At 33.6% G+C, this 15425-nt stretch overlaps 2 protein-coding genes across 2 annotated transcripts; both read right to left on the minus strand.

Annotated features, from left to right (window-relative positions):
• Window positions 1–3156: 3156 nt before the first annotated feature.
• On the minus strand, window positions 3157–4261 carry LOC105098001 (putative olfactory receptor 56B2). The gene is made up of 2 exons (XM_031459288.2): window positions 4254–4261; window positions 3157–4123 (listed from the first exon to the last, which is right to left on the minus strand). The coding sequence occupies exons 1-2, from the start codon at window positions 4259–4261 to the stop codon at window positions 3157–3159; spliced, it is 975 nt and encodes a 324-aa protein (XP_031315148.2).
• Window positions 4262–11746: 7485 nt separating this feature from the next.
• On the minus strand, window positions 11747–12706 carry LOC105097924 (olfactory receptor 52N4). The gene has a single exon (XM_064491864.1). The coding sequence runs from the start codon at window positions 12704–12706 to the stop codon at window positions 11747–11749; it is 960 nt and encodes a 319-aa protein (XP_064347934.1).
• Between the last annotated feature and the right edge of the window lie 2719 nt (window positions 12707–15425).

Below are 15425 nucleotides of genomic sequence, written 5' to 3' on the forward strand. Positions count from 1 at the left end.
CTTTACATCTCTGAATATTTTACAGTTTCTATCAAGGAAAGGTTCAAATCTAGAGGTGAAGGGAGTCATGTAAATATGCTTATCATACAGTTTTTAAAGGTCATTTTAGAGACATATCTTAGTTTTTTCATCAATGCAGATGAAGGCTTTATTTCTATTTAATCCAAGTAAGATATATAATTCATCCTTACTATCACAAGAAATACGGATGAATTTTCAATAAGAATGAAGATCTATTGACCCCTAACTTGTTGCTACTGAATGAATTCAAACCTTTAACAAGAGTTCAAATAAAATGAATACTATTAATGACAAACTTGCCTGAAGAGAATAGCTGAGTTTTATTTTATTCTTGAATTAGAAAATGAAACACATTGTAACAGACATACACTACTTTAAGCTTCAGAAATTGATTTTATTGAGTTATATTTTAAATCCTCCTCTTGACTTCTATTGAGACATCCAGTGTAAGAAATATATGTGTGTATATATATATATATATATATATTTTTTTTTTGTATCCACTACCCTAAGATCCATAGCATGTTAAAACACAGTAAATTGCTAATAGCAGCCTATGGTTTTGACTTATGGATACAGGCCCTAGCTCATTGTAGTTCCTCTCTCTGAAGTTATACATGATTCTACAGCTTTATATGAATCAGATGAGATCTAGAAGTAGACTTGAAACTTCTCCAGATGGTCATGTGAGATTCAGTGGATCTCTTAAATATACTCTTGTACGTCTCAAAATTCTTCCACAGTTCTTGTATCCTCTGGAGAAGCTACATGTCTAAAAACCTCACAATGAGCTAGGTACTATGTTAATTGTGATATAAATTATAAATTAATGACTGCAATATTTAAAGTGAAGAAAATCTATTAGCTAAATTAAAAGTATTCATTTAGAACTTATAGTACCTACCTGGCATTATGCTAAAATACTATTGGTAGAGACATGAATAAGTTATTAACATTTTCATGGGATATTTGGTCCGGAGGGGCAGACAGATGGATAACAGGCACATACGCTAAGAGATGAACTGCTGTATTGTGAGAATTAGGAAGGTTCTCTGATGATGCAAGTGAGAGATCTTCTGGCTTTTATTAGGTCAAGCCTATATCTATCATTTAATTAGTTGATTAACAAAAACCATAAACTATCACTTGATTAACAACATATTATACTAGCTGTACTCATAATTCCTACTAGTATTGATAACTTTGAATACATTTTAAAAAGTCCAGATAGTTGTAATATTAATGAAGGGTTAACTGAAGGAAATCCAATCCTTGCATGCATCTGTGTATTTGCAACTTTACAACTAAAAATTAGGAAGAATGATAGAGAACTTTAGACCAGGACCACAAAGATGTCAATGTTGTATCCTTACAAAGCTGTTTTTACTGAATCTTCATTTCTTACTATTTCCTTGGTCTTATGAAGTACACAAAAGAAACAACTAGAAACGTCAATTATTTTCGTTATGGAAGATGCTGTTGGGAATGCCATAAATTATAACGATGTGTTATATTGATTAAGACTTTTGTAAAATAACACTTCTCCCAGCTCAGTTTCAGGGGCCTTTTCAGAACAACTGGTTTTGATTCAGCTTTTTATAAAATTTATAATTTTTGAATTCTTCTTTTTTCGTCACCAAAGTGGTTGAAGGAAAACTTGAATCCCAGTTGTAGCAATTTCAAGAAGCATGGTATGAATTTCTGTTTCTGAGTTTTGTAATTAGATGATATTTTCTTGTTCATATTTAGCTTGGCCCTATTTCCACCAATTTCTATTTTTTTTTCCTATTTTATCACCTGCATTTCTGCAATCTATGTCAATTCAGTGGTTAAGTGAATGACAGGGTAAATAAATAAACAATAGATAGTAAATTAAGAAATATTTGTGTTGGCTCTAAGATGACTTAGAGAAGTCCCCAGATAAAGTCTGACTGAAGAGAGAGGATGACTTTAAGTAGATGAAGCTTGCTTGAAAAACGCGAGCAGTCTGGGATGGAAGAATAAAAGGCTTAAAAATGACCAAAAATTATCTTGAACATGACATAGTCTTTTGGTTATAATCCTTGAAAAACGTTTTAAGAATTGTGTAACTATGATATTGGCAATATGAAAAAAGCCCTGGCACATTTCATTCATAATGCTGGCTATATATTTTTATACACATTGAAAATTATGAGAGTGTATCCCCACACCAATATACATTACATTGAATGTTTTATTTGTTTCATTCATTATTGCCAGTAATATTCCTCCTCTTTCTGGAAACTGCCCTTTCATCCTTTCCCAATTTATCAAAATGGAACCTGAGGGAGTCACCTTACAAAGTACACAAGCCCCAAAGTAGCTTAATAATCCTAGAAGCCCTGAGTTCAAAATAAGAAAATATGAAGATGTTCTAATCATATTTAACTTCTAAGGTTTTACAAAGATTAAAGATATCTCTTTCTGTTAATATTCAAGTTTTCTCCTAGACATTTCAAATTGCAATGTTTTGATGGTCCCTTAAAAATGTACTATTCTCATGACTTTTAATTATTGTTTTGCTGATATCCAAGGACATTATTTCTGCCCTTTATTGAGTGATGCATGGAGGATAAGGTTCTTGGATAATGGTTAATTATTCCAGAAAGGATTTCCCAAACCAAACCCAGAAAATGAGAATGCTTGCTGAGCATTTGTAACAGAGGAAAACATTATTCCAATTGATTCAGAAATGTTTTGAACTAATATATATAATTGATTTTCACAATCAGTATTTTCTTTCTTGTAAACTAAAAAGTAGATAAATTAAGTAAAAAGAATGCAAGGAGACATATGAAAGATAAGTGAAACAAAAAGAGAGGTCTGAGGAAATCCAGGTAGCATATGGCACTTACTTTTCCCTTGTATCCCATGACACAATAAACATCATAATGTTACTCTTCTTGATGAGGATTCTTGCTTGAAACCAATGATTTCAAATATGCCTGTTACCTGCTTTGCTTTTTTCTTTTTAAGTTTCAGTTGTTGCCACTGACTCATTATAATAACTGAAAAGATGTACAGTGCCCCCTTTCCTTAATTCTTCTCCCATTAAGCACTCGTTGGATGTTGCACTGGGTAGCTATCTGGAGAAATTAGAGAAGTGAGCATCCTCTATGCATTGTTGTCCTTGATATTTAGCTTAAGAACCTTATAGAAGCCCTGTCTGAGCTCCTTGTTCTTGAGGGCATAGACCATGGGGTTGAGAGCAGGAGGAATGACATTATGCAGTACATTGAGTAGAACTGGAACAAGTGGAACAGTCATTGCTGCAGCGTGGGTGATGGAAATGACAATGATGACTGTGTAGAAGAAAAGGATTAGGATGAGGTGGGAAGTGCAGGTACTTAGAGCTTTTGATGCAGCTTCTGCTGAGTTCAGCTTCAGCACAGAGTGAAGTATCAAAGCATATGATAAAACGATGACACCCAAGTCACTTCCCATGAGTGTCCAGGCCAGAACTAGCTGGTAGATGCTGTTAATTGTCCGATCATCACAGGATAGGCTAGTGACTCCAAGATTAGAGCACAGACAGTGCTCAATTTGGTTCTGGGAGCAGTAGTGTCTCTGAGCAGCCAGCACAGGCACCAGGGTGGTAGACAAGCTGTTTCTGAGTGCCATGAACACAGTTGATTTGACCACAAAAGATTCAGTGATTATTGATGGATAATGTAGTGGTCGACAAATGGCTACATATCTATCTATAGCCATGCAGACAAAGATGCCTGACTCCATGCCCACAAAACAATGTATGACATACATCTGCACAAAGCACTCAGGGAGACTGATGGCCTTAGCACTGAACCATAAGATGGCTAGTATCTTGGGCATGATGGTTGTAGTGAGGCCCATGTCTACCACAGCTAGGATGCCTAGGAAATGGTACATAGGCTGGTGCAGTGTTGCCTCCTGATAGATGATGATCAGGATAAGGATGTTGGCGCTGAGAGCTAAAAGGTAGAGCAGAGCCAGGGGCAGGGAGAGCCAGTGTTGCCAGCTGTGAATGCCTGGGAACCCCATCAAGATAAACTCAGAGACTTGAAACTTTGAGCTGTTGGAATCTCTGAGATCCTGGAGCATCCTTCACTAAGAGGAAAAATATTCAAGGTTACTATTCTTAATAAACTCACTGACAGTGGTGGAAAAGGAGTATCCAGATTAATGATATTGAAAGTAGGGGAAACCATCATCTTTATTACTCTCATCGCAGCACTAACATTTGTTGGACATTTCTAATGAAATAGGAACTGTGATAACACTTCTGTTTGTTAACTCAGTTAATCATCTCAAGAACTCCATAAGGTGGTCATATTAAAGGAGAAGGACATGAGAGAAAATTAAGGCCTTGATCATTATCTTCCATCTTGTAAGTCATGGAACTGGACAAGAAGAGAGCTATTTGATATCACAGCCTGGTTCTTAAGTTTGAGTTTGCTAATGGGTTGTTTTCTTTAGAGACCAAATGTATAGACTCAGAGTAGTGGTTTTTAGGCATGCAGTCATTTTAGGTAATAGATTATAGAATATATTTTTCTATATATATATAAAGTCCTATTCAAGGACTTTAGAATTCATGAAGTACTCCAAAATATCATTTAATTTGTATTAAAATATCTGAGGTCAGATAGTATATCCATTTTATAGTCCAGAAAGTGATGTGTGAAATGGTAGTGTTTGTGTAAAGCCAAGAAATAAATTTAATCCTGACTTCTAAAATTATTAAGCTGTCATAGTAACCTAGAAGGATACTGTATAAAACAAAAGCTGTGGTGTCTATGGGTTTGCATTTTAACACCCAAACCTGACCAGGAGAATGTTCTTGAACATGATGTATTGGGTACTGATAGTGAGATTACTTTATCAACTTAGCAATGAAATAGCTTCAACCTTACAAAAAAGTGCAATTAGAAATATTGCTTCTAACTGTCCAAGGAAGGAACAAAGATATATACCAATGCCTAAATCATTGTCAATATACGTATCTCCCACAGAAACCAAGCATGTTATATTTTCCATTTATGCCACCAGTTTATCCTGAGAACTTGATACTTAATAGGCACTCAGTATATATATATTTAAATGAGCAAACATTGAAGGAGGATTAAGCAGTTTACATGTCCATGATTTTTGTATTATTCATGAGGAGCTTAGAGCTACTGACAGACAAGTATGTTAAAAATGTAAAAGAATGATGGTGGGAGTGGGGGCAGAAATAATCATTTCAAAAAATAAAGAGAAGAAATAAAGAATATTTTATTAAAGTCAAAATCAAGTAAATAAAATCACGAGTATCCGAAAACATGAAAAAGACAATTCATACATATCTGTAAACACAATAATTATATTGTTGATTAAAATAGGAATTCTCAGAATAAATTTTTAAAAACTATTTAGTATCTATTTTAAAAACACTTAATATATAAAATTTGAAAAAAATGAATAGAATAAATCAGATATTCCTACTGAGGCAAAACAATTTAATAATATCAATATCAAATATTTATAAAGCATCAATTCAATTAGAAAAGATAATTATACAATGATGAAAGGAACCATTAATAGGATAATAAAATATCTGTGACTTACCTGAACCTTAACACAAACTTTTACCCTGAAAGAAATTCAAGTAGAGAATTACAAATTCAAAGTTGTGGTAAAAATGTTTAAAATATATTTCTTGAAATATATTTCTTGAACATATAAACAAAAATTATATAGTAATTACATATATTATATATAGTATAATTATAAAAATAATATAATAATTATATAGATTTGACAGCACTATTAACAATTTTGTACCAAATAATTTATATTTAAACCCATATGCAAAAAATAAGATTACAGAACATTTTAAGCATACAGGTATGTATATCAGGCAAGTTCTAATCAGAAGTGAGAAGAAAAAATAAATATAATAGATATCATAAAGCAAAATAAAAAACAACATTAATAACCATAAAAGAAAAAAAGAAATGCATATATTTGGATTTAGTAATTAATTCAAAATGATGACTGGATCAAATATAAAATAATAACAAAAATCACAAAAGGTAAAGAATAGAAAACAACAAGAAACTTAAAAGTTTAGGGATATGGTTAAGTGATATTTAATAAATCTATAACATTAAATGCATATATTGCGAACAAAAACATGTTTATGGATTAGTATACTAATCACTTGATGCAAGAATTATAATAACTACCTTCAGGTTGAACGAAGAAAACAGAATAAAAAATAAGACAATAATGTAATGGAAAACATATTAGGAATTCTCTGAAAATGAAACTTTATTTAAAGGGAGTCTTAAAATAGACAAAACCTAAGAAAGTATTCAACGGAAAACAGAAATAAAAAAATTGAGACTTGGCATGTAAAAAAGTTATTTAAAAATACTGAAGAGTATAATGAGTTATTTTAGGATTCAAAATTGAACATTTAGAGACGATATAGTATTTTAAAGTGTGTACAAAGCAGACTAATAAATTTAAACAGAAGTTGGAAATATACACACTACCAGAAAAGTTTGCCAGAGAATTTAAGATATAACTTTCAAATTATACCTTAAAGGGTAATCTACTTCTTGAGAGCTGTAATTACTCTCCTGTGTATGTTATTTAAGAAATCACAAAAAAGAGGAAAACTTTCCATCTACCAAACTAAGATAATTTCAAACTGAAAAATGTATTTCAAAAATAAATATTTTAGGACTGTTTTGATTTTAAATTTAAAATATTAGCAAATCTAATTATCAAGCTTATAAAAATCAATATATCATGCATGACCATGTATGATTTAGCATTAGAAAAATATTCGTTGTAATTAGCTACATTTAAAAAATAAGGTAAAATGCAAATATGGGACTAGGAGGTATATGGGATATCTTGGACCCTTTCACTCATTTTTCATGTGTATAGTAAAACAGACATAACAAAATTTATTATCTTAACAATTTTTAAGAGTACAGTTCAATGACATTAGATACACTCACATTGTACAACTATCACCACCATCCATCCCCATTACTCTTTTTATCTTGTAAAACTGTAACTGTATACTGTTAAACAGGAATTCTCCATTCTTTCCTCCCTCAATCCCCTGGCAATCACCATAACACTCTGTCTTTACAGTTTTGATCACTCTAATCTCATATGAATGGAATCATAAAGTATTTGTTTTTTTGTGACCAGCTCATTTCACTTAGTGTAATGTCCTCAAGTTTCATCCTTGCTGTAGCACATAGCAGAATTCCCTCCCTTTTTAAGGCCAAATAATATTCCTGTGTGTATGTGTATGTGTGTGTGCATGCCACATTTTTCTTATCCAGTCATTGATGGATGGACACTTGGGTTGCTTCCATGTTTTATTTACTGCAAATAATGTTGCTATAAACGTGGGTGTAGAAATATGTCTTCCAGACTGTTTTCAGTCCTTTCTGGTATACACTCAGAAGTGGAATTGCTGCATTACATGGTAATTCTATTTTTAACTTGTTGAGGAATTGCCTTCTGTTCAATTTTGCTGTGATTCTCAGTTGCTCTAAAATATAGAGTGTATTAAAGTATTTTTAAAAATAAAAAGGAAAAGAATATAGTTAAGATAAATCAAAGAAGCATTTGATTTTATCTATTTATAGTTAAAAATAAATTTAAACCAGGCAAAAAGGAAACTTTTGTAATAAGTATTATAAAATAAAATTCAAAAAGTACTTATTTAATGACCAAGACAGGGGTGACCACCATCTCAATTTCTGTTCAATGTAATGGAGATCCAAAAGTTAATGGATTAGTAAGGAAATAAAAAAATAAGACTCACAGGTTAGCTAATGTAATGACCTAGATGGAAATATCAGAAAACTTCAAGACAGACATTTTATAACATGAAATTTCTTGGAAGAAAACTGTGCTGTATTCTTTCAGGACTGTGTTTATTTATCCACTGATTTGTGCTAAATATTACTACATATTATCGGATGTTTAAGAAAATGTATCTTCTCAATTACTGTAAGTTTCCCATTGAAACCACACACTTGAATGTGTTATTCTTAGAGTTCAGCAAAAACTCAAATATTTTGGATGAAAACACAGCTCTCTGTGGCCCCATGAACTTGAAAAACTACCTTAGCCTCTAGGATTCTCTGTTCTATAAAATAAGATGATTTGTTTCTAGCTCCTGGGGTTGGATTACGAATTCAATTCTATTAAAATGCTTAGTTAAAATCCTTGCAATATAGGAGGAGAATTAATATTTATTTGGTCAGTTTGAATAAGGTTCTAGATGTCTGTTTCCTCAGTCAGGACAGTAGCCACTCAGGCCTGATACCGTGAGATTGCTTTGGAGTGAGAAAGCTAAGAAAAATACGTGCACAAACATCTATAGAAACTAAGTGGGGCTGGAAAATGATGACTTCTGACACAGCCAGCTAAAACTAGGGCTTGGAAGATTTTGTGGAGAATTATAAATATACAAAGTATCTAATAAAATTAACAAAACAATGAATATGATTCTAAAGAATACTGGTACTAATATACTTTACTTTTAATATATATTAGAGCATAGTGATTATGGAAAATTCTAATATTGTGACATATCAAAGTCAATACATTTTCCAATATTTAGGTTAATTTCACACAAAGTGCACTTCATGATTTCTATGGAGACATTGGGAAATTATTATGCAGTCCATCTCTTCTACCAGGCAACCCCAAATCTCTGCAGAAGATTAAAAGATTAGCTCTGGCCCCAATTATGTACTTACTGTGGGGGTACTGTACTCAATTCGTCTTAAGTAGGAGGTACTGTACTCAACTTGTCTTGAGTATAGTTGAATTTCAGTATACTCAGAGCTGGCTTACAGCTGTTGCAGATGAATTCTAAGATCTTATGACCAGTGGAGATAATCTCAGGGGCCTGCTGTGGTGGGAAAAAAGCCAGTTCCTTAAAGTTTTAAAACCCATGTCAGCCTGACATAATCAAACCCAGGAGGATGTTGTAGTTAGGGACAAGTATTAACATCTTGTCATTTAGCTAACATTCTAATTTGAGTTCCATAGAGCTAACTTACTTTTATTAAAACAGGCATAAATGTGCTTAAAGTCTATGTTTTAGAATAGTTTTCTTTTTAAAGAATGCTTTTTGCTTTTTTTTTTTGAAGGAAAAGCAGAATATAAAATCTCTTTCTCCTTATATGTATATTTTAAAGTTTTGTATATACAGAAATTGCAGAGGGATTTCCTCTCAATTTGTGTCTCTAGGAGTTGTCCAATTTTGAAAAAGGAAGGGCCTCCAAAAATAATTGGTTTGGTGAGCTCTAGATATCAAATAATATTAAAGTGAATTATAAACCACCTGAAAATAGACTTGGAATTCCTGCATCATGTTGTACTTGGCCTGGGTCGTCTGAACTCTGTCACTCAAAGCGAGGGAAGACTATGTGCTTGGCTCTCTGATAGGCCGCCGAGTAGCTGATTCTCTCTGCGTAACCCTAGGAAGAGTTTTTAGGGTGAGTTCACTCAGTCAGCTCAGTCCTACCCTTAACCCACTTAGACAGACATACACAATTCAGAGAAGCACACTTTTTTATATATGTCTTTTTCATACGGTTCTATATCTATTACAGTAAAAACAATTTAAAAAAGGAAAAGGAAAAAAAACCTGACTTAATAAAAGATATATACAGAAAAGCCCGCCTTGTATCATATTCAACAGGGAGTGTCAGACCCGATCCTATTCACATCAAGAACAAGTCAAAGATACCCAATGTCAGCCCATTACACTGTTGATTGTGGAAAGTGGGGAAAACATGAAATTTTAATGCTTCTACAGTCAAAAAAATGTATTTCAAGAGAGCAGGGATAAATGAATTACATTAAATATTTCTGAGAGGTGATGTTGGATGAGAATGGAGAGTAACCTATTCAATTTAAGGTGGAAGGCAATGATGAAGTTACTAAAAGTAATTCCAGTTGATGGTGTGAATGAAAAAACTGCAAACCTATCAGTAAACAAAGAAAGCTGAAACCATCAAGTCCTCAGGCGCTGCTGCCACCCCCCAGTGAAGACAAGCCTGCAGCCTGGCCTCTGAAACTGCTCACAATGGTGCACTCTGAGAGGACTCAGAATAATAAAGGACAAGATACTGGCCCTAGATAGCTGGGTGCTTGTCAAAGGAATGAATTCAATGAGCCCAAATGTTTGCTTCCTCCCATACATAGAAAAGCGCTAAATTCTTTAACTTGAGATGCCGGGTTTTCCTTAGACAACAAGTAATCTTTTATTGTTCCAACTACCTGGTCTTTGTTGTAAAGCTCTTACGTGTCCTAGCTCCTCCCCTACCTCTTCGGAGCAGTCCCTCAGAGCCAACTGAGAGGCTGTCATCCCAGGCTCAAAGGGGTTCAAGTCCTCAGATATGTCCACCAAATAAAACATAACTCTCGACTTTTAGGCTGTGCATTTATTTCAGTCGACAATGGGTAGGAAAGATGAGCTACAGGGAGAGTGGTTTTGTTTCCAGAGAGAGGGAAAGTGAATGTTGACAATTTGTTGTGGAAGACTTGCTCTTAAAGTGAGAAGAGAAAAGTTGATAATTAATTTCACAGATATTAATCATAATTTGAGGGAAGGGGTGGTTTTCTTGGTATGACTTAAAAATGGGAGTAGAAGAGGGAAATGGCATAATTACGTAAAACTTAGTGAGTACACGTAAATTGAATTGGGGGAAGAAATGTGTATTCTTATTAGTTGTATAGGGAGGTATTAGAGTAAATATTTGAATTTCTCTATATTCAATTTAATTTGTATTATTTCTGTAGTATTAATGTGAAATTACTATTTTCTTTGGTCTATTCCCTAATTATTAATTTGTAAAAACCTTAAAATTTAGGAGAATGTAGATTTCATTTCTTGAGTTTCATTCTCAAGTGGAAAGAAGACAAAAATAATATTTATCATATGTTTCTTAATTTGGTTAACAGATTTTTCTGTCCTAAAAGGTTATGTCATTTCAAGGTCATCTTGAAAAGAACTGCATATCCTACTTGTCTGTAGGGAAGCAGTTTTATTTGAGACACAGGGAGAGATGTGGTCAGGTGAGTAACTTATTTCCAAATTAAAAATCCAGAGACTGTGACCTCATTAAACTAAGGGCTTTATGGATATTTCATAGTTTTTCCATAAGGAAGACAACATTGAGGAAATAGAGGAATTTAGGTAATGATGAGAAAAATATAGCATTTATTTTGCAAAGGAATGTGACAATATCTTTTACACTGGAAATTCCAGTCGCTAGTTGGACATAGGTCACACTGGAATCTGGTTGTAGATTATCTCCTTCCATTAGGCATTCATTGCAGCTGATTTTATTTCCCTCAATTATATTGGCACCCTATTATGTTTTTATTCATGGAAACATTGGTTAATAATGAAACCAGACCTTCACAAGGTGAGGAGATGAAAAACTCTTATAAAGGGTTGTGAACGTGACACTTATGTTGAGATTCTGAAGACACTTACTGGGATTGCAGCATTCAACACCAACCCATGTCAAGGCCAAAATAGTGCTCTCAGAAAGGCATTATTTGACTCTGACTACACCTCCAATAGAAATATCCCTTTCCTTCTATTTCCTCCCCTGGCATCCCTTCATGCTCCTTGTTCCTTCTCTTTCTTCTTCACGTCTCTTCCCTTCTCTGACAAATATCCTTTTCATATACTATGGGATTTAGTATCCTTAGAACCTGAAAAGATCTTTATGACACAATCTTGTATCTGCTTGGTTTTCACCCCATGGACAATGGGGTTCATAGTGGGAGGCAGGAGCAGATAAATATTGGCCACAATGATGTGGCAAGATGGAGGAATCAAGTGACCCCCAAAGCGGTGGGAAAAGAAACAGAAGAAGGCTGGGCTATAGGAGAAAACTATGGCACAAATGTGGGCAGTGCAGGTGCTGAAGGCCTTCCGCCAAGCTTCTGCTGAGAAGAGGCTGACCACTGCCCAGAGGATCATGGTGTAGGAGATTGTGATGCACAAGATGTCAAAGCCCCCAACCAGAAGGGCAACCATCAGACCATAGATAACATTGATCTTGATATTTCCACAGGACAACTTGGCTACAGACAAATGGTCGCAGTAGATATGGTGTATTATATTGCCTCTACAATAAGGTAGTTGCTTAATAATGAAAGTCAAGGGAATGACAAGCAACACACCTCTCAAGAAAGTGGCAAGCCCAGCCTTTGCAATGACAGGATTGGTGAGGATAGTTGAGTAGCGCAGAGGATAACAGATAGCCACATAGCGGTCCAAGGCCATAAGCATGAGTACTCCAGATTCCATGCCTGTGAAGGTATAGATGAAGAACATCTGGAACAGGCATTCTTCAAAGCTGATTTCCTTGAGGTGAAACCAGAAGATGCAGAGAGCTTTAGGGATTGTACTAGAGCACATGACAAGGTCAGTGAGAGAAAGCATGGCCAAGAAGTAGTACCTGGACCTGTGCAAGGAATCCTCATAGCGAATGAGGTAGAGGAGTCCACAGTTCCCTACCACAGCCACAGCATACATGGAGCAGAATGGGAGGGACATCCACATGTGCATGTCCTCCAGCCCTGGGATCCCATTAAGAATGAATGAAGCTGGTGTCAGGTCTGTTTGGTTCAGCATCATTATGACCAGGCTGGTATAATCATTGAGCAACTTATAGGACTTTTGTGAGTTTTTGTTTTCTGGTTCTCCAGGACTAGAGAAAAAAAAAAGAAAAATTTTAGTTGTGCTCTCTCTCACACTCTCTGTTTTTCTCTCTCTGTCAAATAGGCACTTTAATATCAAATAACCAAACGTATTTGACAGGATGCTTACTTAAAAAGTTAAAACCGAGTATGTATTTTTTGTTAGTTCATTAATGTATGAATTCATTCAAAAAACTCACATTTAGCACTTACTATGTCCCAAGTTCTATAATGTATGTTGTTTCCTCATCATTTTGAAACAAAATGACATACATTAAACTCTCATAACTTTATAATAAAAGGTAATTATATTGTGATCTTCTTAATGAGATTTTTGTTTGAATGTTTTATTTAAATGTTAATTGCTATACACATCTCCCTTTGAGTGTTTTCTTAAGACAAAGTTTGTAGATCACCTCTCCAATGACTTAACAAACAAGATAAGGATGTTTTATAGTTGTTATTACCTTTAATGGGTCATATTTCTGCTATACTAAATACTGTTCTATGAATTTTACAAATACTAACTCATTAATCCTCACTACAAGCTCCAGAAGTATTTTTCATTAACCTGCACTTTAATAATTGAGTAAATGGAGGCACTGTGTAGAGGAGGCTTCTTCATGTCTGGGTTGCTGTGCATTCAATACCAAAACTGAGCCTTTTCTGTCCACTTCTTTGTAATTTATTTTTTCTAAATTTTGACAGAGAACTGTGTGTTAGAAAGAAATAGTACCATTGGATAATGATGCAAATAAAAAATATCCAGCTCCATCATTTTGACTGTTGAAGTTCACCTTTCATATTTCAGCTCTCCACTAACATTGATTGACCTTTGAATTTCTAAATAATTTGTCTGCTTGCTTTTTCTTCCTTTTCCCTTTAAAGTTGTTTCTGAATGACTGATTAGTGTTTAATTTATGTTATCTTACTGCTTGCTAAGTCACATGATATGACAATTATATTTTCTTCCTCATTTAATATTTTTCCTTTTGATGATAATTTCCTTAGTATTGATGTAGATATGTCAAAAAATTTTAACCAATTTTTAGAATTGAAAAACATTTTTATTGTTATTTCTTCACAGTTAAACACAATCTATTAATGCTAGTCCTTCCCACACCATCTGTCAGTTTCTGGGAAGTCTCTGAAACACAACTGTTTTCTAGGTTTGATACATAATTCTCATCCAGAAATTCCTCTTCATCTACCGTTTGTGTTACAACACTATTTGTGGATCTAATATTTCTTCTTTCTATATTTCTGACTGCATGGAAAATATGTTTCTGAGAGTATCAATGTCTGAATATGGTTTATTCTTTTTATCATTTTGCAGGATCAAAAATTCTAGGTTAACTCTTACTTTCCCTCAGAACTTTTAAGGCATTTCTCTATTATCTCCTAGATTCCAGTGTTGATATTAAGAGGACCATTCTGATTCTTGATCCTTTGTATATGAGCTATTTTCCCTTTGCATTTCTTCGTTGTATGTTTTTTGGCTCTGAACTATTTAAGAATATTTAAGAATTTTTCTGCTTTGCAATTTAATGGTCATACTAAATGTGTATGTGTGCCTGTGTATGTCATTGTGAATACAGTAAGCTTTTTGAGACTGGAAATCTATAATCTTTGCTTTTGGGACATTTTAAAATCAACTTTTGATAATTTCTTTCAAAGTTTTTTCTTGTTATTTTTCTACAACTCCTTTTACTCAGATATTGGTTCTTCCAAATGTATTCTGTTTTTTTGCCCCTTAAAAATTTTTTTAAGCAAAGAATGCTGAAGTGATCCTAAAATCTTATAGCAAAACTTGAGGGAGAAGTAGTATTTCCTTTGAGAGTTTAAAAAACCTTCAAAAATAGCTATATTGATGATCTTAATGTACTAAGAAAAACAGGGGTAAATCACCTAAGGCAGTATTTTCTGAGTTTAACTACAGAGCTACAAACTCGAGAATATTTTCAAACCATGGTATTTAGTAATCAAAGAGTGCAGTTTTGTTAGGTATTTGTCAACTAAATGATGGGTAAATCAACTTAAAACATATTTGAGACTCAAAAAGTATTTTTAATTTTAAGACCCAAAGAAAATAAATAATATACTTTAATTTATTAAGAAGCAGGAAAAAACCTTCTTTTTTAAGTTGCATCTATTTAACTGATCCACTTTCTAGAAAAGTTCTTCAATTATGTCTTTCTAATATCTAGTATTTTTGTTTTCTAATATTATAAATTTTGAAGATTTTATTTTCTCTCATTTATTGTGAATATACTATACATTTATAAATGCATTTATATACATAATATTTTGTTTCCTGAATATTATTTTCTTAACTTCTAAATTTTAACAATTTATTTTTATAGCTTGCTTTACTTTTTATCTTTTATTTTGGAAGTGTCTCTCAACCATCTGGTAACTTTTGAATATTATTTCACAATTAATAGAGTCTTTAGAAAGGAAACTTGAATCTGCTGGTGATGAGCGAGTCTCATTGACTGATAGCATTTACTTTGAGGGCTCTTGGAGTAGCCTCTTTGCTTCACTGTAGATGTCCTTAGTTATCAGTTTTATAAGTGTTTTCTGGGGGACTTCCAATTTTTCCAGAAAAGGATCTACCAGTTTACAAACCAGAGGAAATTATGGCTGGTTGCTAG

The sequence above is a fragment of the Camelus dromedarius genome, chromosome 12 (genome assembly GCF_036321535.1).
Source record: "Camelus dromedarius isolate mCamDro1 chromosome 12, mCamDro1.pat, whole genome shotgun sequence".
NCBI lineage: Eukaryota > Metazoa > Chordata > Mammalia > Artiodactyla > Camelidae > Camelus > Camelus dromedarius.

What these genes read in the sequence shown, in the direction of transcription:
- LOC105097924 (XM_064491864.1), bottom strand. Translation starts at nt 12,706, where the DNA reads ATGCTGAACCAAACAGACCTGACACCAGCTTCATTCATTCTTAATGGG.